The sequence below is a fragment of the Silurus aristotelis genome, assembly GCF_946808225.1.
Source record: "Silurus aristotelis genome assembly, chromosome: 5".
In the NCBI taxonomy this organism is placed as follows: domain Eukaryota; kingdom Metazoa; phylum Chordata; class Actinopteri; order Siluriformes; family Siluridae; genus Silurus; species Silurus aristotelis.
The window spans coordinates 28,401,440-28,428,447 of NC_139578.1; the positions used below are offsets into that span (position 1 = coordinate 28,401,440).

General features: G+C 36.8%; 1 protein-coding gene across 3 annotated transcripts; it reads left to right on the forward strand.

Moving 5' to 3' along the window:
• dsg2l (desmoglein 2 like) lies at positions 1 to 26,506 on the forward strand. 3 transcript variants are annotated; one of them, XR_014533828.1, is made up of 15 exons: positions 1 to 173; positions 1,523 to 1,648; positions 6,925 to 7,071; positions 8,888 to 9,029; positions 9,423 to 9,589; positions 10,613 to 10,762; positions 10,953 to 11,138; positions 12,808 to 13,073; positions 15,017 to 15,159; positions 16,967 to 17,188; positions 17,284 to 17,514; positions 19,691 to 19,818; positions 21,775 to 22,044; positions 22,172 to 25,583; positions 25,833 to 26,506. XR_014533828.1 is itself a non-coding variant. In XM_083542632.1 (15 exons), the coding sequence occupies exons 1-15, from the start codon at positions 123 to 125 to the stop codon at positions 23,171 to 23,173; spliced, it is 3,201 nt and encodes a 1,066-aa protein (XP_083398758.1). In that variant the 5' UTR covers positions 1 to 122; the 3' UTR covers positions 23,174 to 26,506. The 3 variants fall into 3 exon arrangements, 2 of the variants coding, with proteins under 2 accessions (XP_083398758.1, XP_083398757.1); XM_083542632.1 differs by having other exon boundaries at positions 22,172 to 22,443; positions 22,474 to 26,506; XM_083542631.1 differs by having other exon boundaries at positions 22,172 to 26,506.
• Positions 26,507 to 27,008: the final 502 nt, after the last annotated feature.

Below are 27,008 nucleotides of genomic sequence, written 5' to 3' on the forward strand. Positions count from 1 at the left end.
ACTCCCAGGAAACAAAGTATAGCAGAGAACTCTCCAGCTGCGCTTCGTAACACAGTTACACACACACACACACACACACACACACACGCACACACACACACCCTGCTGCTTATGTGGAATAAATGGCGACTTTTCTGATCTTCTGTGTTTTAATAACCGGCTTTTGTTCTAATGTAAGTATTGATTCTGAGAATGAAAGAGTAGATTCTGGGGGAGGGAAAGAAAAGAGAAGAGCAAAAAAACTGTTGTTCTTTTCATTATTCATATCTGTCTGGTTTGATTGGGGTTGTGGGTCTTCTTACTGTAGCTTTTTGATATTTTTTATTTTTTGCTGACACCATAAAAGCACAGATAGCTGTGATCTTATCTGGGCTGTGATCTTCTCTGTATCAGAGCTGAAATGTTGCGGTCATGTTAAAAGCCTTAGGGAGTTTACTTTGAAGGGGAGGAGGATACTGTTTGGTTGGAATTCCCCAGAAACCATAAAAAATGTGTTTTTTTTTTATTTATTTTATAACACATTAATCATTATAAATATACTTATTAAAATATGTAGGGGGTTTTGTTTTTGCGCCTTTCATTTGCACTTTTGTTTGTTTGTTTGTTTGGGTTTTAATTGCATGACTTATTTATTTACCTTTATTTATTTATTTATTTGAGTATTTTCAGTTTTGCAGTTTTCGTTTGTGCGTTTGTTTGTTTGTTTGTTTGTTTGTTTAGTTAATGCACTTTATGCACTAACATCCGAACCTGTAAACAATTCGTTCACAAATTCAATTTATAGATTTAATTCAAAAGGGTTAATCAAATAAATGTATCATTTTTTATTGTTAGTGATATACAGTGTGTGTGTGTGTGTGTGTGTGTGTGTGTGTGTGTGTGTGTGTGTGTGTGTGTGTGTGTGTGTGTGTGTATGTGTGTTTGTTGTGCCTAGACCTCCCATCATGCATCTCCTGTCAAAACTATTGGTTGCAGCCAAAATGATCACAATATTTTATGCTTATGTTGCTTTTTTTTGTTCAGATATCCTTTTAAAATGCCACATATATTTAATTGTGCACCAAGATATTATACATCAAAAGCTTTCAAATGATGGCATTTCAAGTACAGTTACATGCATAACAGTAGACATCTTACCAGGAGTTCATCGTTAGTAGTGACGCAATGTTTGCTTACAGAGAAATGGCAATTATATGTTGGGAAAATAAAGTGTTTAATCCCTTTATATATGGAGATTTATAAGCTGCCTTGTGGTTGTTTAGCAGTATTTTTCATTAAAATTGTAGATTCAGGGTGTTTGCACATGTTTGGTCACGTTTTATGTGCAAGGTCGATTGAATGCTTAGTCAGTCTAATAGAATAATTACTGTAATTAGTCAATAATAATAGTTATTAATTGGTTAGTCACATCAGTAGAACTGGCTGTGCTTCCTAAGAACCAGGATTTTACTTTGTCGAGTTCAGTGTGATTTAAGTTTATGGATATGACTGTGAACATGTGATTGTGCTTGTGCATGCATAGGTAATCTGGGTTGAAGCTGATGAAGGAGAGCAGCGAACGCTCCGGCGACAGAAAAGAGAATGGATCATTCCTCCAAGAAAGCTGTATGAGAATGTGGATTATACCAACGATGAATTTATTGCCAAAGTGAGTACTTATGGTTGTTTATAGTAATTCCATTGATAACATTTTGTTATTACAAAGTACTTCCAAAGAGGCAAACATGCTGCACTGGTATTCTTAAAATACATGGTTTTAAAAGGCACAATATTAAAACTACTATATAATAATATTAGTATTAAGTACAGATTAACTATATTATCAATGCTGAGGTCCCCTGGTGGTCTAGTGGTTAAGATGCAGCGCTCCCACCGCTGCGACCCGGGTTCGATTCCCGGTCAGGGAACCATCCCCAGCCACTCTTAGTGCCGGTCCCAAGCCCGGATAAATTGGGGAGGGTTGCGTTAGGAAGGGCATCCAGCGTAAAACATGTGCCAAATCAAACATGCGGAGGATCCGCTGTGGCGACCCCTAACGGGAGAAGCCGAAAAGAAGAAACTATATTATCAATGCTGTCAGTTGTGTCTTTGACATTGATATATATATATTTGAGACAAAACATAAAGGGTGGCATCCAGCTGAATATCCCTCCTTTTTTGCTCACAGACGCAAAGTACAGAGAGACATTTGTTTTTCAAAGTAAGATTAGAAAAATCATAATTCACTGCTTTTGAGAGTAATTAATAGGATAATAAAAGTGAACGTGCACCCTTTTCCCACACGGAATTTCCCGTTGTTGAAATAACGCCATAAGCCCCTTCAATCTATCTCAGTAAAAGTTAAAAGTAGGGCAAGCTGTAGTGCTGTACACTGTAATCACGCAATCATTTCCGTGTTTTTTATTATTCATGCAGAACCTAGAACCGGTCAATACAGCTAACACAACGATAAAGCGGCCTGTTTATTTACACTTTATTTGCATTTAACCGAGAACTGTGACATCAAGTGGGTTGAATTCTGGTTCTTCAGGATCCTTTTGTACTTTGACAGTGGAAGTATGTTGATTAATGCAAACAAACTAATGATTAATAACAAATGATTGATGCCAAGTAAAGCATTGTGCCAAATATTATTGTATATAGATACTTCATGGGATTTTTATTATCTATTTTTGTTTCCTTAAAAAAACAACCTTGCTCAGCCATATGCCAAAATGATGAAATGGTAAAAAAACTTAAAAGCACACTTACTGAGGTTTAAACAAATGTAAAAGGATTTTACCATTATGGATTCTAGGCATACGCTCGAATATACAAGAATATTCACTCGTATTATACGTCTTCGATATTGAAGCCACTGAAAACTGTTTGCTTACAAGAAATCGCTTTAAATTATAGTGTTCTTAATGTCTATATAATAACCACTAGTTTTAACATTGATGTGTTATTAATATCAGGCTCGGTAGGTTTAAGAATGAAACTTGTGGTGATTTATTGTCAGATTGTCACTGCGTCATATCAGTTTGGATCGCGTTTCTACAACGATGAATAATATGCTTTCTTTATGTATGTTAACCGTCAAAGATCCAAATATGGAAGAAAAAAAAAACTTGAAAAAGAATGTTCTCACCATTTATATGTTGTTGTAGAAGGAACTTAATTTAGAAATAAATGGGCTTTCACGTTTTTATTTTTTCATTTTGGTACGTTTTTAGGGAACTGTAATATTGTCACATTGGGCCTATCAACAGGCAGAATTTCAATGATTTCACTCCCTGTCTAAACAAATGATTGTCTGAACTACTGCTTAATTAGCCCCATGGCAGTAGCCTATAGAGCTATACAATAAAATCACGCAATACTAATAAATGGACAGGTCATATTTTTATCTAAAAAAAATATATATATATTATTCAGATTTTTTCACTAATTGTGATACTCCCAAAGCCAGGTCTAGTCCTTGCACAATGACATTGCACTTGCTGCAGAGTGCATTGGTGCAGCTTTTACCACAGTGAATGCAGCGTTTTCCATTTGTTTTATGAGGTAATATCCATACATTTATTTGCATATCTCTGATGGTTTGTGTACCTTTTGGCTGGGATCATTTTCCAAACTTTTGCTCTATTTCCTTTATATTGGTGTTCATGGATGCTCTGTTATTTTAGCTGTACTCATTGGTGTTATCAATCGCAGCCTGGATTATATCTTCTGATACAAAATACGAAAACACTCCAGCAGTGTACGAAGGCATCATTATTGATATCCTGACCTGTGTTTGGACTTGAGAAAATATGGGATTTGTAAAAATGCAGGTACTAATAAACAAACCTGTACAATATAAAAAAATCATAGAATTGGTCTTCATTGATATACAGTATACCAGATTATGTTGTTGAGTGATCCCAAATGAGGATGGGTTCCCCTTTTGAGTCTGGTTCCTCTCAAGGTTTCTTACTCATAACATCTAAGGGAGATTTTCCTTGCCACAGTCGCATTTATCAGGGATAAATACACATTGTTCACTCTTAAAATTCTGTAAAGCTGCTTTGAGACAATGTCTGTTGTGAAAAACGCTATAGAAATAAACTTGACATGACTTGACGTGAGTGTTAATAATTTATTTGTTTGAATTACTCACATTAGATCAGGGAACATTCCTTGAAACGCAAACTAAAAACAATTCTTCCTTGTAAAAGGAGGATGGTTTTTAATGTGTCCATGGCAGCTGATGATCTGAAGGGCTAAGCTGCATTATTGGAAGATTGTGGTGGATTTAAAGTACGCTACCTTTTAGAGGCGCTCTGTCACTGTTGAGTTATTATTTGTTTGTTTTACGCTCTCTGTGAGCTTTGCCTTTTGTGGAATGTGTTACTAAATGCAAATTAGACGAAGCCATGCTGAGATTTAAGTAAGTATAAAAACAAAATTAGCGCTCTTCGCAGGAATGTATTTGTGTGTTTGGCCTGAAAACGCGGAACAAGTGACTAAGCAGGGTTCCCGTACAAAAAAATCCTATTAAATGGACCATTTTCTTCACAAACTACTGGATTACTTGGTTCAACAAGATAAAAAGTTTTTGTAATGTTCCCTTCAAATACTTGCAAAACTGTATCGGTTTGCCTGCAGGTAAAAAAAAAGAAAATAGCGAATTTGACACAAAAAAGCTGATCTAGTTAGTTGCTTTTTCTCATCGGATCAGAGTTGGTTGTTATAACACCAGAGTGTATAATGAGAGGATCAAAGAGTTAACATTGGATTTAACACCTTCACATCACAAGGTAATCGTTTAAGACCAGGTTGCACAGGCGCAAAGCGCCCCCATGTCCACCAAAAGATATTGCAGCGTTTTCCTGCAAAGACATTCCTATTCTCATAGAACTCCATTCATCAATATTTCTAGTCAAGGTAGCTTGGCTAGCTTGGCAACTAAGTGTTGAATTTCAGGCTCGGTACAGAACAACTCTGCGTATCCAAAACTTTTATGTTAGTAAGCCAGCTTCAGAACAAATACACAAAGGCAAGTGTAGACTTGCAGTTATATCAGACTTGTTTTGCTATCGGTAAATTTGATTAATATAGAATAATTAAAGTGCTCACCATGCCAGTAGAACAGAACATGTTATTTGACAACGCCTAAACCTGAAATCCACAGCCTATGAATTTGCAAACTGAAATCTCCCTTCACCCCAATACACATGTTCAGACGGCAGAAGTTTCATAGACTTCAATGATAAATTAAATTCACCAGTAACGTTCACTAATAGTGTAAAACTGTTTTATAAACGGATACAGCAAAACATTTTGCCATTATTATTTCATTTGATACACTTCAGTATGGCGTTAATGAGATAATCAGTTTCTTAAGAAGCACAAATGTATAATTACCCGAAGTATTTTCAAGTCAAGTGGCTTTCATTTTAATTTCAGCCGTATACAGTTGATACAGGAAAACAAAAAATGTTCCTCCAGGACCAAGGTGATGAACTGTTAGATTTTTCTTCATGCCCAAACGAAACTTAATTCTTGGAAAGGTTTTCCGTATGGACTGCGATGCCCGTGGTTCCTTATAATAATAGGGAAGAATCACACAGCACACAGAATGAAGCAATGTTCTTCTTCGGTTTATTGCAGGCAACAGACACGTATATATACACATTGGAAAGAAAGCCTGACCTAAAGTTGTTTCCTGTTAAGATAAGAGGATATACTAGCCTGAGATGTGTGAGGCCAGATAAAGACTCCCTGTATACCTTACATACTAACATCGTAAATATTCTATAGACACTGAACAGACAAAGGAATGTGTGTGAACCAGTGTGAGAATCATCTTAACACTAACATTACGACAACACGAATGTACACTCGATAACACAAATCTCACTAGGACCTACATACAGAACTACATGAAGTACACATGTGCAAACAAAACAATTCAGTAGAAAGGCATTGTCTTTATAATAATGTACTATATGGGAAAAAGGTTTGTGGACACCTGACTATAAGAATCATATGTGCTTTAAATTTCAGATTCCACCTTTAGTCCACATTTGCTGTTAAAACTATCCTCCGATCCTCTGGGAAGATGTTCTACTAGATTTTGGAGTGGGCTTGTAGAGATTTGTGCTCCTATAGCCACAAGGGAGTTAGTAAAGTTAGTAACGTTAATGCATTCAAAGTCAGGTAGGGTGAGGAGGCCTGGGGTGCAGTCAGCATTCCAATTCATCCCAAGGTGCTCAATAGGGGTGAGGACAGAGCTCTATAGCAGCCCACTCAAGATCTTCGTCTCCAACCCATCCAAAGACATCCTATACAATTGTCTAACTTTGTGATCACCCAAGATTCTGGTGGTGCTTGGTGGAAGCATGGCTTGGGCCATGATTGAGAGTTGATTTTCCTCACTAACCTCAAGATTCATTGTCTTTTTACCGCAATAATTTGCTAACAATTTTGAATGCATTAAAAGATTTTCTTTAATCCACTTCTAATTACTTTTGATGACACAGAACGCCCAAAGAGCGAGTTAGTACCTGCTATGATCTTTACTTTATGTTATAAAGCCCATAAGCAATCTCTGCATTACTAGATTCTCTTTTGTCCTCTCATATGAATTAAATAAGACAAGAAAATGCAGCTGATCATGTTATAGAAAAACCACAAAATGGATACACCTCTGTCCTGAAGCTTTCCCCCTGGCAGAAAGTGTACTCAGCGAACAAATATTCGTTTTTGTAATGTATTGTAGTAAGGATGCAAATATAAAGCTGTGTGCACTTTGGTTGCTATAGATAATGATAAATAATTAATACCCCCTGACCTATGAAAGAACAGCATGTCAGTAAAATGCTTTAACAGTTGCAAACGGTTAACAGTTAAATAACGTCTCACTTATTAATATTTGAAAATGCATGTGTTTGTTTTCAGATCCGTTCGGATAATGAGATCAGGACGAATATTGATTATATTCTACTAGGACCTGCAGCGGAAGAAGGATTATTCACCGTAGGCAGAAAGAACGGCTTTGTCAAGATCAATGGCATCTTGGACAGAGAGAAAGCCTCTAGTTATGAAGTGAGTACATTCTCTGTATGGATGTGAGCAACATCACCTGTGAATATTTCAGTTTTTTGTAACAATATCAGGGTTCTGTTTATTAGGGTACACAAAATTCACGGTTTGGTGTGTACCTTGGTGTTTTTTTAAGTCGCGGTTCAGGTTAATTTCGGTACGGTTGGGGGGAAGAAATGCAAAACATAAAATTCCTTTAAATTTCCTTTTTATTAACACAGTTTATTATTGACCTTTGTGATCGTTTACATTTTTAAATGCTTAATTAAAAAAAGATCTAAAAGAATATTTTATAATATTGAATAAAAATGAAATAGAATCAATTGAATGAATGCAGTAAACTTATTATATTCATTGATTTGAGTCATTAATTAAATTAGCACAAAATAAATTGATAAAATACAATTAAATTAGTTTAAAAATGTAATGAAATAGTTTACATTTGTTCGAGCCCATTTTTGGGATACAGATGTGTGTGTGTGTGTGTGTGTGTGTGTGTGTGTGTGTGTGTGTGTGTGTGTGTGTGTGTGTGTGTGTAAAGAATCCAAAAAGAATCCATAGCGCTAACGTTAGCAGCAATCCATTTCCTGGTTAGCGGCTAATGCTAGCACTATAGATTCTTTAGTGTTTTCGCGCATGCGCAAAACTAAATTTATTTCCAGAACGTGGTACTTAACCACAGTGACACTGCGCTAACTCTGGTTTCTTGGCGTTTTTGTTTATGTTTTCAAGTTAGATAATAAAAAAATGCGCTAAAAGTGTGAGGCAGAGACTTTAAAATTGTAATTTAAAAACCCATTATATTCACATGAGCAGTGAAACAGACTGCAAACAATAAGGAGTCGATAATAAATATTTATATAATTATTTATATATTTGAATATTGATATAAATATTTTAATACCTGCCACATTGTTCATTCCGGCAGTAGGCTGAGGCCTGTTCTGATCATAAACTGTGATTACGTTAGGAGTATCAGCCATATAATTATTTATTGCTCATACTTCAGCTGTTATTGTTTGCAATGCGGCTGCTGACAAAACGTTGAGCTTACCGTCATCAAATATGTGAAATATTTCTTGAATGCAACATAAGTCTTTATTCCTCTATCATTCCTCTCACTTACCACTAGAAAACACAAATTATATATATCTAATTTTGCGAGAGAGCATTTGGATGGTCCAGAAGAGGATTGGGAGAATGTTATATGGTCAGATGAAACCAAAATAGAACTTTTTGTGTTTGGAAGAAATTACCACCAATACCAGCAACAGTGTGTAAAAACCTTGTGGAGACTTACAGAAAATGTTTGATCTCTGTCATTGCCAACAAAGGGTATAACAAAGTATTAAGTTGAACTTTTGTTATTAAGCAAATACTTTCTTTAAAAATAAAATCTTTAAAAATCAGACAATGTGATTTTTCTGGATTTGTTTTTTTTTTCTTATTTTGTCTCTCATAGTTGAAGTTTACCTATAATGAAAATTACAGGCCTCTCTCATCTTTTTAAATGGGAGAACTTGCACAATTGGTGGCTGACTAAATACTTTTTTCACCCCACTGTATAAGTAGAGTTCTATAAGCATCTACGTATGTGCAATATAATTCTTGTGCACTTTTACCCAGACACTGTGCAACCTTAAATCCACTAAATAGATTGTTATTAATGGTGTAAACGTGTCCTTTTAAATGATATTAGTTGTTTTTTTTTTCTCTTGCAAATGCTATGCTTTGTTTGTGTGTGTGTGTGTGTGTGTGTGTGTGTGTGTGTGTGTGTGTGTGTGTGTGTGTGTGTGTGTGTGTGTGTGTGTGTGTTTAGCTCAAAGGGAGAGCTCGATGGGCAAATGGATCACTTGCTGAAAGAGATCTCGACTTGAAAATCATAGTTCTGGACCAGAACGACTGCTCCCCTGTGTTTAACGTTCAGGTGGTTGGTTCTGTCAATGAGCTAAGTGAGAAAGGTACATGGATTTTTTAGATTTTCTGTTGTAACAGTGCTTTCTGACATGAAGCATAAAGCAGACATGAAGCAGGTTCACCGTATTTGACCGGTTTCATCATATTGGCAAACCTTTATACCACAGCAATTTGAAGATATTTTTTTTTTTTTGTATGAGTTAAATAGGTTTTAAAACATTTTAATGTCATGAATTTATTTGTTTTATTTAAAATGGAATATAGGTTTATAAGATTTGTAAATCATCGCATTTTGTTTATTATGTACATTTTAAACAGTATTCCAACTTTTTGGAATTGGGGTTGCATCATTTTCTTTGGAAAAAGGGAAATGCTCTATAGCTCACATATTCCCTAGTAAATATATGGCATCAGCTTGTAATCATTCGTTCTCCCAGGCACCCACATAATTGTCATCACAGCCATCGATGCGGACGAGCCGGACACACCTAATTCACAAATCGCCTACGAAGTTTTACAGCAACAGCCGCCTGGAAAGATGATGTTCCAAATCGAGAAGTCAACTGGCGAAATCAGAGTCCGAATGAACACTCTGGATCGAGAGGTGAGTGCGTTAATCACGACAGATATTACAGAGGATTGCAGTCATGTGTCATAAGTCATGCTGAAAGCAAAATATTACAGAAACTGGATCGTGTTTAAGGAAAGTGATGTGAGATAGAGTTTCTGTTCTAAATTAGTAAATCAGTTCTATAAAGGGCTTGCTACAGTCAGCTTCAGAAATATTGGCACCCCTGATGAAGATGTAGCTGTGGATTAGCTATATATATATATATATATATATATATATATATATATATATATATATATATATATATATATATATATATATATTATACCACTAAAAACATGGAGTCAATTTACCTTTACCTTAAATAACCTGGGTCAAGTGGTGTCTAGCGAGGTGCTTACGTTTGTGGGAAAGAAAGGGTGCTAAGGGTGCTAATTTATAAATTTGAAGAATTGGTATTTCCGAAAGACCACGATTATCGTGGCTTTAAAATTTGCTAAGATTGAAAGAAAAATTCTTGAAAACCTCTTGGGCTCAGTGCTCAGGCAGAATTTGTCATATGTTGTGTTTGTGTACACCCAAAAATGTATGCCATTTGGCAGACACCCTTATCCACAGCTGTAAGGTAAGGGCCCACAGGGGTCCAGGAGTGGCAGCCGGTGTGGTTGGGATTGGACCTGATGACCTTCAGATCTAAAGTCTAAACCTTCACCACTAAGCTCCCACCTCCTCAAAATGTTAATGGTACATCTGGAAAGTTTTCAACAATCTTTGGGGGGAAAAAAATTGTCATTCAGCTGGAGTAATCCATGCTCTGTTGTATTAATGTGTAACCACCCTAAAGGTTTGTCAAAATCTCTTCCACTTTCAACATCTGGAGAGGGTTTTCACAGTGTTCAAAGTGCCTCAGAGTTTTATAAAACCTTCTACTGATCTACTACATATCAATGCAGTATTTGATTGAGTACTCCTTTGGTACAGTTCAGTCTTCAAAATTGTCTATATTGTTAATATTTATTGTGTATGGTTATTTCAAATCATTTTTTCCCTGTGCAGACACAAGACACATACAGACTGATCATCAGAGGGACAGACATGAACGGAGAAACTTCAGATATGAAAAACAAACCACTGACTGGAACAGGGACTGTGACCATAAGCATTCTCGATGTTAATGACAATGTCCCTGTATTAGAGAAAAGCTATGTAAGTGTTTTTCTGTGCCTTCATTTGTTATTTGTCTAAAATTGCAGTGAATTGCTATTGTTTGCAGTTTGTAGTAAAAAAAAATCTAGGAATACCTAGGCTAAATCTTAACACAAGGTTACCAATCATTATGCTAGCAAAACATAAAATAATCTTCGTAGCTAAACACCTTTTCTGACTCTTTTTGCAGTACGAGAGTAGCGTGGAGGAGAACACCATTTATGTGGAAGCCGTCCGGATTAAGGCCATAGACATGGATCTGATCCACACGGAAAACTGGGAGGCCGTGTACACCATCGTCTCAGGAAATGAAGCCGGTTACTTCAACATCACCACTGACTCCAAAACTAATGAGGGCATCCTATTAGTCACTAAGGTAAGCAGGCAAACAAATGTATTAGAAACAATCATTCTTCAGACACTCTTTTATTCCAAACAGATTCGTCTTTTTTTTTTTTAAACACACTTAGCAGTGTTTGTCTTTGCGTTTCTACGTTCGTGTATTTTTCCATATTTTACTCTTACATTTATGGCATTTGGGAGACGCCCTTTGTCCAGAGTGACTTATAATTCTCTTATTTATTATATTTACATTTACATTTATGGCATTTGGCAGGCGCTTCTATCCAGAGCGACTTAACTGAGCAGTTGAGAGTTAAGGGCTTTGCTTAAGGGCCCAGCAATGGGAGCATGGTGATTCTGGGATTTGAACTTCTGACATTTTTGGCCAGAAAACCAACATCTTAACCACTGAGCTATTACTTTGCTGATCATATATACCATTGTCTTATGTGACTCGATTTGTTTTGTTTTTTTCTCACATCCTTTATCTTTGAATTCCTTATTGGGGATTGGAATTTAAATTCAGATTTCCGTAAAGCCGCTGTATGACTCGGTCCAGGTTTAATCAATCTGAATTATAATGGCTGATCATTCCAAATTTATTTCATTTTACCACTGGCATATAGAGGTAGCCATTTACTGTTTAGATTACAAATTTGTCAATGCTTGAAACAAAAAAAATTATAATAATAACCTGTAATAATTATAACACTTTTTTGCTATTTATATAATATTTTTAGAATTACGTTGATGTTATTTACAAACCTATATATTGTAATCATTCGGACTCAACCCATCCGATTTAATAAAACAGGTTGCAAAGTTAATTCAAGACTCGGTCACAAAGCTAATTTAACTTTTATAAAAATTATGATTGTAAAAATGTAAAAACATTAACTGAAAATATTACCAACTTCTTGCCTTTTCCTTAAGGGTGCCAAGGCTCTATATTTATGGTAATTTCTACTTTTAGTAAACAAGTTTTTAGCTGGTATTATCAATTCCTGTCATATTAATGTTAGCTAAACATTTTAGAATTAAAATGGCAAATGCAGAAAATTGCTTAGAACTAAAAAAAACATCTCTGTACTTTAATCAAAATCTCAATCTGTCATGTTGTGCTGGTGGTATAAAATATAGAAAATAAATAAATAAATAAATAAATAAATAAATAAATAAATAAATAAATAAATAAATAAATAAAAACAAGGAAAACTAAATAATAAATAAATCTAAAGACTTTGACTATACAGTTTGTGCAGGTTATGTAAAGTGAGGCAGTGCAAATGATGATGTAAGTGGGCAGTACGATGTTCTGTTTTCCTGAATAAGTCTAATGTGCAGGGTTTCAGTAAAGTAGTACATATTGGTCAACATTTAATTCCCAATAGACTGGAAAGAAAATGTCCAAAATGCTAAAAATTCTGCATGACAGCCTTGAAAAATAATCAGTTTCACCATGATTTTTCTTTTCAAATGCACACTTTTGCACTTCAGAATTGACCAAAGTATAGATGGATTTGAATAATGCCAGAGTATTATATTTTAAATGCATATGAGTAAAGTCAAAAAAAGCAAAATCTTCCTACTTTTTATTCATATCAACCTCTTTATTCATGACCATATTATTCAAATTCTTTATCAATACCTACGGCTTCTATACTGATTTCCTGATTTCTTTCTTATTGTTCTATTTATTAAAGGAGCTGGACTATGAGCAGCTGAAAGAGGTCAATCTGGCAGTGGTTGTCAGCAACAAGGCAGCTTATCACAAATCAGTGGTGATTGACAAACCCAAGACCTACCCCATTAAGATCAATGTGGTGAACATTCCTGAAGCCCCTCACTTCCACCCCGCTGTCAAAGTTGTCTCCATCTCTGAAGATCGCACCACAATTGAACTGAGGAAGGTCATCACCACCTACACAGCCACAGACAGTGATACACTGTTAACCGCCACTAACGTCAGGTAACATCAACTCAGATTTCCAGATTTGAAAGTGTTTGGTCGTTTCTCTTTCTTATCTCAGTAGAATATCAGGAGCACAGTAAGGGTTAAAATTAACTCCTTAAGTTCTAGAAAACACTTTATTCTAAAAGAAGCCTATTCTTGGATAAATTACCATTCAGGTCAGCAGGACACAGTGCACACACACACATTCACACACTAATGTACAATTAAAAAATGTTTCGAATCATTTTTCCAAACAGTGGCTATGGAAAAAAATAGAATTCATTAATATTTAATTAATAACAGGTGTGAGGAGCGAGTTAGAAAATGTTTCCGATAATAGTGGTTTACATTTTAAATAATTTATTCCAACAGCTTTGTGGAAAGAAATATTCTTTCTGTTTCATGTTGAATCACATAAACCCGGAATTTCTAAGCGGTGCTAAATTTTGCAGTCGCCTCACACTCACATGTTTAACACCGAAATAGAACATGAAGGAAGTGTAGATAATATGTATTAAATGATTGTACGTTATCTGTAGTATACAGTGGTCATGTAACCAATAAACACAAAAAAATTTAGTGTAAAATGTAACAATATACAGAATTTCATGATCTGCAAATGTCATAAACCCATATTATATTAACAATAGAACATAGGAAACATAAAATTATTAAATTCTTCTTCTTCTTTCGGCTGCTCCCATTAGGGGTCGCCACAGCGGATCATCCGTCTCTACACTACTCTGTCCTCTACATCTGCCTCTTTCAAACCAACTACCTGCATGTCTTCCCTCACCACATCCATAAACCTCCTCCTTGGCCTTCCTCTTTTCCTCCTTCCTGGTGTCTCCATCCTCAGCATTCTCCTACTGATATACCCCATGTCCCTCCTCTGCACATGTCCGAACCATCTCAATCTCGCCTTTCTGACCTTGTCTCCAAAAAGTCCTACATGCGCTGTCCCTCTAATAAACTCATTTCTAATCCTGTCCATCGTCGTCACTCCCAACAAAAACCTCAACATCTTCAACTCTGCTACCTCCAGCTCCACCTCCTGTCTTTTACTCAATGCCACTGTCTCTAATCCATACAACATCGCAGGTCTCACCACAGTCCTATAAACTTTCCCTTTTACTCTTGCAGATACTCTTCTATTACAAATTACTCCTGCTATCACTCTTCTCCACCCACTCCACCCTGCCTGCCATCTTTTCTTCACTTCTTTAACACACTCTCTATTATTTTGCACTGTTGACCCCAGGTACCTGAACTCCTCTACCTTCACCACCTCTTCTATCTGCAGCCGCAAAACTGAGAATGTGGACCATTTTAAGGAAAAAAGAAGGGTATTTTCAATTTGATGGCATAATATGTGTATATTCATTATTAATTAATAATTAAATAGAGTATCTTATAGACAATATTATCTGCATATTACAATAGCATGACTTCGTAGTAGGAGAGTTTAAGTACTGAACTTTCTGCCTGCAGTCAAGGCCTTTCACCATTTGAAAACATTTGGTGCATCATGAAATGAAAAACACAACAAAGGATACCCAGAACTGTTGATCAGCTAGAATCCTGTATCAGACACATATGGGACTACATTCCTCTCCCAAAAACTGGTGTCCTCAGTACTTAGATGTATACGGACAGAAGACGTGATGCTACACAGTGGTAAACATGGTCCTGTCTCAACTTTTTGAGACATTTTGCAGCCATTAAATGACTTAAAATGGCATATATTCTCAGTTTAAACATTTCTGTTCTTTTGTTTGTTTTATTGTAAATAGAATATGGATTTATAAAATTTGCTCTCAAATGTTTTGGAATTGGGTTTGTAAAACACTTCAATTTGTACTATTATAGGAAATAAGGTGTAAACATCTAGGTGAAGTATACTGTATCTTTGGCCACATTTCTACTATGGTGTTTTTTTAATTACTTATTTGTTGTAGGTATATAAAAGGAGAAGATGTAGACAACTGGGTGAACATTAATGAACATACTGCTGAGATCAGGCTCAACAAATATCCAGACCATGAGTCAAAGTTCCTGGTCAATGGAACATACTACGCCAAAATCATATGCATTACTAAAGGTAAGTTGGGAAGCCGATGACGAAAAAAGCCACACGGCTGTTTTTTCAGTTGTGCATGTATATGTGCCAATAAAAAGGCTTTAGCAGTACATAATGTTTCTCTTGTATAAAATCAGATTTATAGATTCAGTGCTTATTTGTAGTAGTTTTTTGAGATACAGTGAGGAAAATAAGTATTTGAACACCCTGCTATTTTGCAAGTTCTCCCACTTAGAAATCATGGAGGGGTTTGAAATTGTCATCGTAGGTGCATGTCCACTGTGAGAGACATAATCTAAAAAAAAAATCCAGAAATCACAATATATGATTTTTTTTACTATTTATTTGTATGATACAGCTGCAAATAAGTATTTGAACACCTGAGAAAGTCAATGTTAATATTTGGTACAGGAGCCTTTGTTTGCAATTACAGAGGTCAAACGTTTCCTGTAGTTTTTCACCAGGTTTGCACACACTGCAGGAGGGATTTTGGCCCACTCCTCCACACAGATCTTCTCTAGATCAGTCAGGTTTCTGGCCTGTCGCTGAGAAACACGGAGTTTGAGCTCCTTCCAAAGATTCTCTATTGGGTTTAGGTCTGGAGACTGGCTAGGCCACGCCAGAACCTTGATATCCTTCTTACAGAGCCACTCCTTGGTTATCCTGGCTGTGTGCTTCAGGTCATTGTCATGTTGGAAGACTCAGCCTCGACCCATCTTCAATGCTCTAACTGAGGGAAGGAGGTTGTTCCCCAAAATCTCGCAATACATGGCCCCGGTCATCCTCTCCTTAATACAGTGCAGTCGCCCTGTCCCATGTGCAGAAAACCACCCCCAAAGCATGATGCTACCACCCCCATGCTTCACAGTAGGGATGGTGTTCTTGGGATGGTACTCATCATTCTTCTTCCTCCAAACACGTTTAGTGAAATTATGACCCAAAAGTTCTATTTTGGTCTCATCTGACCACATGACTTTCTTCCATGACTCCTCTGGATCATCCAAATGGTCATTGGCAAACTTAAGACATGCCTGGACATGTGCTGGTTTAAGCAGAGGAACCTTCTGTGCCATGCATGATTTCAAACCATGACATCTTAGTGTATTACCAACAGTAACCTTGGAAACGGTGGTCCCAGCTCTTTTCAGGTCATTGACCAGCTCCTCCCGTGTAGTTCTGGGCTGATTTCTCACCTTCCATAGGATCATTGAGACCCCACGAAGTGAGATCTTGCATGGAGCCCCAGTCCGAGGGAGATTGACAGTCATGTTTAGCTTCTTCCATTTTCTAATGATTGCTCCAACAGTGGACCTTTTTTCACCAAGCTGCTTGGCAATTTCCCCGTAGCCCTTTCCAGCCTTGTGGAGGTGTACAATTTTGTCTCTAGTGTCTTTGGACAGCTCTTTGGTCCTGGCCATGTTAGTAGTTGGATTCTTACTGATTGTATGGGGTGGACAGGTGTCTTTATGCAGCTAACGACCTCAAACAGGTGCATCTAATTTAGGATAATAAATGTAGTGGAGGTGGACATTTTAAAGGCAGACTAACAGGTCTTTGAGGGTCAGAATTCTAGCTGATAGACAGGTGTTCAAATACTTATTTGCAGCTGTATCATACAAATAAATAGTTTAAAAATCATATATTGTGATTTCTGGATTTTTTTTTTAGATTATGTCTCTCACAGTGGACATGCACCTACGATGACAATTTCAGACCCCTCCATGATTTCTAAGTGGAAGAACTTGCAAAATAGCAGGGTGTTCAAATACTTATTTTCCTCACTGTATATAATGTCCTAAATATTGTAATGTCTCAAACCTTTTCATAGATTTTTCACCCAAAACTGCGACTGGAACTCTTGCAATTCAGGTGCAGGATTTCAACGACCACTGTCCCGTTCTGACGAGCTCAGTCGAAAAGCTGTGTTATGGCAACAGCGTAGTGTATGTCACAGCTACAGATGGGGATAAATACCCCAATGCAGAACCATTTGAATTCAAAGTGGTTTCCCAAAGCACAAAAGAGAACTGGAGTGTCGAGCGTCTGAACGGTTAAGTTTAACACACTTAACACCACGTCAAAGCTAAACTGAACACCACAAAATTTTTCTTTGTGTTTCTAATAAATAATGAAATATTTTTTCAGAAACGACGGTCATTTTGCGTAGCCAGGAGATCCTGTGGCCAGGATACTACACAGTTGGACTGGATGTGGAAGACCAGCAGGGAAAGTCCTGTGGGGTTCAAAAACTTCAGGTAGCTGTGTGTACATGCACTGAAGCACAAGTGTGCCAAGCTGCAAGACAGACCAGCAACAGTTCTGTACTGGGAGCTGGTGGAGTTCTGGCATTGCTGTTAGGAATCCTGCTTCTCTTGTGTGAGTAGCATTACCTTAGCCATTTTCATGCTCCTCAGCGTTCTCCCTTAGAGGTCAACCGATAGTTGAAAGTGGATTTGGGCGATACCGATAGCTAGGTTGGATTGTACTTGTCGATAAACAATTAATCAACTGATGGATAAAATTGACACGGGATTAAAAAAAATAATAATAATAAACATAACAGTCCATGTAAAATAGTTTTGAACTTTATTACAAAAATACAAAATAAAAAACAGTACCAAATAATGAAAATGCACTAAATAAAAAAAACATTTAAATATCAATTAGATTAATGAGTAAATAAATATATATGTTAATATATCTAAATTATTCATTATCATAACGCACAGTCTTGCGTGTAAAAACAAACAGCACTTGGCATCTATGATGATCACAAATCGTTCTGTATTGTTGAAAGATTTATGATCAAACTCTTGATGTCACCCATATGAGGATGGGTTCCCCTTTTGAGTCTGGTTCCTCTCAAGGTTTCTTCCTCATATCATCTAAGGGAGTTTTTCCTTGCCACAGTCGCCACGGCTTGCTCATCAGGGACAAACGCACACCATTCACCTTCACTGTTGTTTTCTGTAAAGCTGCTTTGAGACAATGTCTGTTGTGAAAAGCGCTATACAAATAAACTTGACTTAACTTGACTTGACTTTAGTGATTCGCCTCTAGAGGCCGCTCTCGTAATGACAGCGGACCTTCATAGCCACCCCAGCATCGGACGCTTCCCGGAAAAACTACAGGTATGTAGTACAGGTAGTTTCAGTAATTAACTATCGGTGCCTGTTAATTAGCAAAACCGATAAATCGGCTGACCTCTAATCTTTTTTTTTTAAGCTATTTGCTGAGTCTGATCCAAACAAAGTCTGGTCCATTTAAATCCAGTCATCAGAATCAGAAAAAGCTTTATTGCTGAGTGTTTGCACATACAAGGAATTTGTTCTGGGGACAACAACAACACACAAATAATTGAAAAAAATTCAAACGTGAAAAAAATACAATCAATAAACTGTGGTATTGCACATATTTTATTGTGCAATAAGGAGAGAATTTAACTGCTGAGGTAGACTTCCTGGGTAAAAACCTTTCTTGTGCCTGGCTCTCCTGGTGTTCGGTGATATGTAGCACCGGCCAAAAAGTTCAAAAAGGAGATGGCTTGAATATGAGAGATCCAGAGTGAGCTCTTTTTCTCGCTCTGGATGTATAGCGTACTTGGAGGGTGGGCATAAATATAAGTAAAGTCCATCTGAGAAAAAAGAGGCAGGTCACACCAGAGACCTCCATAATCAAAATTGAAGGGACAGGCAATAGAGTAAAAAAATCAAATGAAAAAAAAACAAGCAACTAAAGCAGAGATGTACAGATAGTCAAGTCAAGTTAAGTTTATCTCTATAGCACTTTTCACAACAGACATTGTCCCAAAGCAGCTTTACAGAATTTAACAGTTAAGGTGAACGATGTGTATTTATCCCTGATGAGCAGCCATGGTGACTGTGGCAAGGAAAATCTCCCTTAGATGTTATGAGGAAGAAACCTTGAGAGGAACCAGATTTAAAAGGGAACCCATCCTCATTTGGGTGATATCAAGAGTGTGATTATAGTTCAGGGTATTTATGTATAAAAGTGTACTTTAAAAAAAAATGCAAAAGCCAGTTATTGAGTTTAAATCTCTTTAACTTTGACATTTAAAAGCTTATAGTGGCTGCTTGTTGAGGAGTGTATGAAGGATTTCTGCTTTAAACAAATTATTTCATGTTGTTTCTTTCTGTAAAACAAAAGAAGCATTCGAGTATGCAAGGTGTAAATTGTGTAAATCAACATTTGTATTGTTTTTATAATAACTGCAGACGGCAAATTGACAACCATGCGTAAAAAGACATTTTGTTTAGCTGTGCTGATATAAGCATCTAGAATATAATTAATTTAAATTTGTTTAATAATGAAACGATATGCGTAAATGAAATATACAAACATCCAAAACAAGCATTTGAGCATAGTAAAGCCTCAGTAAGTTTCGTAAGCAAGTACAGTAAGTACTGTTGTAGTAGACATGCTATAAAAAGCTAATGGAAGTTGCAGCCCTAATGTTATATGAGAGTAATGGGAAGGGAGATGTATGTTTTTTCTGTTTTGCTGTTAAAACAATTGTTCAATATGTTTGCAGTGATTCCGTTGATTTTGCTGTTGTGCGAGTGTGGAGGAGCTGCAGGTTTTGGACACTTCCAGGCCTTTCCGTTTGAACAAAAACAGCAACTCATCACCTATCACACTGAAGGCCAGGGAGAGGATAAGGTAGTGTGTGTGTTCTGCTTTATGCTTGATATCAGGCTTGTTCTGGGAACACAGGGTGTGAAGCAGGAATGCTTTCCGATTCAAACACTAGTCTATTCAAAGGAACTACGCAGACACTCCTCAAGGGGTTTTTGAGCACCTGCTGAGCGGTAGCAACATTACTTTCTTTGCTGCAAGTGCTGTCTGTATAGTAAACTACAATGTGATAATGGAAAATGGTTGCAATTTTCCTCTGTAATGAGCATGCATGCATGAGACAGCAAGTTTCAGTTAAAACCGTGTATCTGGGACTGAATAACAAATGCTTTTCTATGATATTTATGAGGACACTTGGTAGAGCAGCTCCATTATGTTATATGGCACAATCAAAGTAAATTAGAAGCCATTTTGGTATTTGCCCTATTTTTTTTCTTGTAAAGAAGTAAAAACTAAACATTTAATGGCTGCTTAGCACTGAGATGTTGCCTTTTGAATTCGCAAAAAAAATCTTTTGAAAAGAGGAAGGAACTTTTGAATAGCGGATATGAGATTTCACAACATTAATCACTACTTCCCAGGCTATGATAGACCATTTTTAGCCCCAACCACATGACCATGCTTTGCTCACGTTTTGGCAAGAAGTTCAGATTCAGGGTACATGAGGATAATTGAAATATATATTTATATATGTGATCTTCTTAACGGTTCTACTTGTGTCAGCAAACTTTAATATCCTTCATTCATTCACTCCCTTGATAAGTGGAATTGTCAGAATTTCTTGCTTTCGAGACAACATCTTAAAAGCTAAAGAATCCATGTCACTAGCATAGTACTTCCTGGTTAGAGGCTAATGCTAGCACCATGGATTCCTTAGCGTTTTAATGCATTGTGCTAACTTTAGATGCTTTTTTTTTTTTTTATACCGCTGGCATTGTTGTAAGTTTTCAAGATTAATAATAATAATAATAATAATAATAATAATAATAATAATAATAATAATAATAATAATAATAATGCACTCAAAGTGCCCTAATATGTTCCTGAGGGAACTCAGAGTTGGACGTTGTACGTGTACCGTTATGGCCAAAAATATCAGCACCCTTGCAATTCTCCCAGAAAATGCCACTGGTACTCACATGTTAATTTTAAAATTTTTTTGCATTGGAACAACAACAACAAAACAGAGAAGAAAAGTCAAATCTGATACAATTCCACAGAGAAATCAGAAAAAAACACTGAACAAAATTATTGGCACCCTTAATATTTGGTAGCACCCCCTTTGGGTCAAATCGCTTCCTGTAACTATGAATGAGTTTATTACTCCTCTCTACTGCAATTGTGGACCACTCTTCTTTTGCAAACTGCTCCAGCTCATTTAGATGTGAAGGATGCCTTCTCCCAGCTGCTGTGTGCTTTGAGATCTCTCCCCAGGTGTTCTATGGGATTCAGACTCATGGCTGGCCATTTCAGAACTCTCCAGCACTTTGTTTGTAACCATTTCCGAGTGCTTTTCGAAGTGTGTTTCGGCTCATTGTCCTGCTGGAAGACCCATAACCTCTTTATTTTTTTTCTGGAAAGAGTGCTGATGTCCTTTACCAGAATGCTATACTGTTGTCTTATCTGTCCACAGTATGTTCTCCCAGAAGGATTGTGTTTTTATTCACATAAGTTCTGTTTTTTTCCACTAACACTTCTTTTAATTTTCAATGCTCAGTGTGACACACACAACACAAAGGTTGTCATCTTTTCTCCATTTGAACTGGTTGCGGGTGTGTTGAAATACAAATTACAGGAGCATCAAATGCTTGAAAAGCAATTATTATTTGCATTTTGACAAGGTGCCAATAATTTTGTGAGGTCCATTTTTGCATTCTGTGGGAAATCTTATGTTTGACTTTCATTGGTGCAAATCTCTACAGTTATATTGCATAAGATTCTACCAACATGGTTAACTGTTCTATCTCATGGTTTTCTCAGAATCTAGTACTGCTGTCGAAGCCACGTGTGGATGTAGATGGTGGTGGCGGCGGTGGGCAATTGACAACTGGATTGGGAGCACATGAAGACTGGAGAAAATATGGATGGGAATCTTATGAAGAATACATGAACAGCCAGTGGTTTAGTAAATATGATGAGTATATGAAAAAACAAAAAAATGGTTTTGGAGAACATGCAGGAATTTTTACAACAAGCAGCTTTGAAGGCATGGCTCTGTCCGAGACTTATTTAGGCAACTACTACGGAAGGGTTAGTTTTTTTTACAGCCTAATGGAGAACAAATATATCTTAATACAGAATGACAACATATATTATATTAATTAATCTTGTTGGAATTAACAGTGTTGAGTTCTGATGTTCTGTATGTTTTTTGCAGAAAACACAGGAGATGGTGATGCAGGAAGCTAGTCAAGACCTCCTGCTCATATCTAGCTATGAGACCTGCAACTCAGTCACAGGTTCTTTAGAGGACTTGAGCATCTTTATGCAGGAGGAAAACAATCTGGATTTCCTCAATGACCTGGGGCCTCAGTTCAGAAGGCTTGCAGAGATTTCCTGTGGCTCAGCCATTGAACTGGATTTCAGCTCCACTTCTACACCTTCCAAAATAATCTCATCCAGTTCACAAGTTGGCATCAAAGTGGATGGTGCTGCTGCTGCTGCTGCTGCTGCTGCTGCTGCTGCTTCTGGTATCCACAGTGAGGCGACCTCTGTTTCCGCATCCAGCTCGTCTTCGACCACCCAAATTACAACTTCAAGTTATGGAGAGAAAATTAGCAGTGGCAAAACCACATCAGCAGCCACTTCAGGCCAAACTCTGCTCGTCCAGCAGCCTACTGTCTACCTTTCATCAGCCCCTATGTACCTAGTGGAGAATCGGCAACATCCCACAATGTTTCTGGCTTCCGGTGCAGTGCTGGGTGTTCAGGAAAGCAACGTGGTCCTTGTTCAGGAAGGGCATACTAACATGTCAATCGCTGCCCAGAAGACCCTTCCCAGGCTGGGGCTGCAGCAATCAAACACCAGAGTATTGGTAGACCAGGGTTTTGGAGGCAGAGTGGTAAATGGGATCTCAGGTCACCCTGAGGCTCAGGGCGCTGTTTCTACTAACGTTCAGTATGTAGAGAGCAGACAACTAGAAAGCACAGAACCTGTGCATGTTATGCAGAGCTCCCCAATCTCCATCACTAGCAGAAGTCAAAGTATGCAAGCTCAAGGGGAAATTGGAGGGGTCATGGCTCCAGGAAAAACTTCGAGTGCGCTTTCGTTGTCACAGCAAGATGTGCCTCGGTTCGCAAAGTCAAGCAGTGGCACTCAGGTGCTAGAGGAAAGAGTTTCGGTTGTCAAGAAAAGTTTCCAATCAAGCTCCACCTCCTAATGCAGCCGCAAACACACTCGCACATTCTCCATGCCGATAGATAGATTTGTGGTGTGAAGCATATGCACCAAAACTGAGATCCCAGTTGAATAGCAACCAACAAATAGAAAAGAGAAGACTTTTTGAAGATCCATTATTGTAATTCATACTAATTCATACACATTCGATTAATCAAGACCCTGTTATCTAGCCTCCTAAACGCCATATTTGAATAGGGGTAGTGTCTCAGGTAGATGTAGATTTTACTGATACCGATAGCTAGATTGGACTGCAATTGCAAATAATCGATTAATTAAATGATAGTTTTTTTAAATGGATGCTGGCAAAAAAAAAAAAAAAAAGGCATAACACTCCATGTAAAATAGTACTGAACATTATTACAAAAGAAAGGGCTAAATCATAAAAATGAAATGAATATTAATATATTATTTCATAAAAATAAATATTTAATTAATAAACGAGAAATAAATATAACGTAGCACTCTCCGTGCAGCGTGCAGTCTGAGATCAGTCGGTGCGAGGCATCAATGATTCTTCACAGCCGCTACAGTATAGAACTCAAGCCGGAAAAACTATCGGTATTGATTTTTGTTGATAGCCGATAGTTTCAGCAAACAACCACCGGTTGACCAGATGAATCGGTTGACCTCTAATCTCGGACATCCATTGTTCCTACACACCAGATGTTTTCAATACTCATGGCCATGTTTTGTTTTATGTACATGTTATTGTTATTGAATTGTTTGCTTCATTAGTGGAAGACTAAAAGTTTCATCACATAGTGACATAAGTATGTACTACATTTGTATATTCTATAATGACATTTTTTTATGAAAATAAAAACGAATTGAATTGAATTAGTAAATCGAACGTAAATTTACACCTATTGCTGCCATTGCCACTTGAGTCAACCTGCAGGATCTGTTTTTGTGACTGGGATTTTTCTCAATGCAGCAGGAAATATTTGTAAAATAACCAGTAAAATTATCAAACAAGTTCACAGAAAGAAAAAAAGTACATCATTTGGGCTATGATTTTATCTGGAGAATCTCCAGAGAAATCTATTTTATTCTTTTATACTTATAAAGATTTTGTGTTATCATAAAATGTGTATGTCCCAGACTATTATTTAAAAAAAAGAATCATTATTGAGTAATTAATTGGAAAATTGTTAGTAGTGGCAGTGTGTTTTAGGAATCTGATAGAATGTCCTTTACTAATAATTAGGCAGGGTTGATTTGCTTTGATGTATTACTGTGTATTTCATACAACAGAGATGAGTTTCGAAACAATATATGTATGCTTGTTTTGTTTTTTTGTTCCTATTTCCTGGGCAGTAATGGAAATAGAGTGCACAATATTTCCCTCATATTACTGTTTTTCATTTTGAATGCTTTTCACTGCATTACAAATAATGGCACACAAATTACACATTTCTTATTTTGCTTGTTCATGCACTCCCTGACACTGCACTGCCATCTGCTGGAATAAAGAAGCACTTGAATCAAAAAAAAATTTTCTTCACTGGTGACTGACACACTCCAAATTGCACAAAGATTGCATGCTGTTTGTAGGAGCACTGGACAAATTGTGCTGTAACATTGAATCAAATCTCTATTAACCTGTTGGAACAAACTGGAAGGAATCTTCTGTTCCTTTTTTTGGATGTTGAACCAGTTTTCAGCACAAAACAGGGACTTCTCATCAACCTGTGTTTTTTTTTTTTTTTATGTGATTTAATTTGTTGGGACTTTTATTTGACCTGCCAGTGGTTCTTAAACCTGAGTTATACATGGCAACAACTATGTCAGCCACGTTCATCTCTGTTTGTCAGCGACCGACTGCATCCTAATCCTGAGGAAAGTGTGTGATGCTGACAGATTTGTGCATACTTCTTCAACATATAATAGTCTGTCTTTTATGAACGTACAATTAAATAATAAAAAAAGATCTGCACCTGCATATCACAGTAGTACCGGCTCTAAGATGAAGATACCACCGCTAGAAAAAGTTTATTCCACATTTCTGGGTTGTTTTATCTAGAAACTGCAAATGTCCTTTTTTTTTTTTTTTTTTTTTTTTTTTCTTTTTTTTTGCATAATGATATATATTTGTTCTGTCTAACTGCTGATTTAAAGTAAAACTTTAAAAACTTTTTCCACTCTAAAAACTTTAGAGTGGAAATATGGCAGCTCTGTTTTTTCATCCCATCAATCTGATAAAATTACATCCAACTGACATCAATCCTGCCAATGTCTGTATTAGTTTCACCAATCGTGCCCATTCCTGAAGAAGTTCTGACCAATCATGTTCACTCCTGAAGAAGTTCTTTAGAAATCTTTATCCGTTAGTAACTTAGATCAGTTCTGCCTGAAGGAGGTTCAAACAGTCCTGGCAAATCTTTTAGAAAGTTTGACCAATCCTGCCACTTTTCTGAAGGCTTTCTCAACAATCTTTTAAATCATTTGACAAATCCTGCTAATTCCAATAAAACATTTGACCAATCCAGCCTATTCCTGTAGAAAGTTTAACCAATATTGCCAGTTTCTGAAGAAAGTTTGACCAGTCCTTTAGAATTTTGACCAATACTGCTAATTTCTGTAGAAAGTTTGACCAATCCTGCCCTTTTTCTTAAAGCTTTCTCAACAATCTTGCCCAGTTACTATGTATTTTGACCAATCCTGCTAATTCCTTTAGAACCTTTGTCCAATCCAGTCTATTCCTGTAGGAAGTTTTAACCAATCCAGCCTATTCCTGTAGAAAATATGGCCAACCCTTTAGAAAGTTTGATTGACCTGCTAATTCCTGTAGAAAGTTTGACCAATCCTGACTAATCTTGAATTAGTTTTGTTCAATCCTCCCGTTCCAGAACTTCTGATCAATCTTGCCAATTCCTGAGGGATATCCAACAATTCTGTCCGGTGCTATATAAAGCTTGAACAATCCCGACAGTTTTCTGAAGGAATTCTGAACAATTTTTTCATGCCCCACAATTAAAAAGTAAAAACATCTGGATATTTTTGTTCCTGATACACACCTCTGCTCTGTAGTGTTGTTGCTGTTCTGTGTGGTGAAGGTGTTCACTGTTTATATGTAGAGCATTATTGTGTCCATATTCACTTTACATACTGCCAAATGTGGATTTATGTCATTGTCACCAGTTTCATGTGCAAATTTGAACTGTTTGCCTGTTTTTATTTTCAGAAGACCATGAAGTTGCCTTGATTGTGATGTTAAGAATAATTTCTTTTCTAATATAAATACTAAAAACGGTTTTTTTTGCCGATTACCTTTTTTTTTTTTTAAATAAATAAACATTCTAATTTGTATGAACAGTGTTACTTTTACTTGCGTACTTGTAGTATCGCCAAATCATCAATCGTGCCTGCATAAATAACGATTTTGTAGCGTTTTCGTGTTTAATTAACCTCCACGTGTACAGTCTACAGCTGAATGCAGTATAGTTATGCTAAATGTCCCGAAGGTAAACCCCAATTGTGCTCAACACTGAACCAGCAAATGAGCTGCATAGTTTTATGGTCTGGAATAAAATTCATATGTATTTGCTTGTAATGTGACAAGCAGTTAAAGTGCAGTGTTGTTTTAGAGTTGGGGATCCTCTGTACTGGTTTCTTAAGGACCTCTGCTTTTATTTATCTATATTAATAATGATGGTACAAAACACACATAAGAAAATAATTCATTCCATTAAATAACTCATCAAATAACATTAATTGCTTTAAAGAAAAGGGACTGGAGACGATAAACAACAGTGTGAAATGTGATTTAATGTTCAGTTTATTATTATTTTAAGCAATTAAACAGTGTGTGATTC

Excerpts from the sequence above, each read along its gene's own strand:
- dsg2l (XM_083542631.1), top strand. The coding sequence starts at position 123 with ATGGCGACTTTTCTGATCTTCTGTGTTTTAATAACCGGCTTTTGTTCT. Across the intron at positions 9,030-9,422 it reads CAATGAGCTAAGTGAGAAAG|GCACCCACATAATTGTCATC; the intron begins GTACATGGATTT and ends TCGTTCTCCCAG. Across the intron at positions 17,515-19,690 it reads AGGAATCCTGCTTCTCTTGT|TGATTCCGTTGATTTTGCTG; the intron begins GTGAGTAGCATT and ends ATATGTTTGCAG.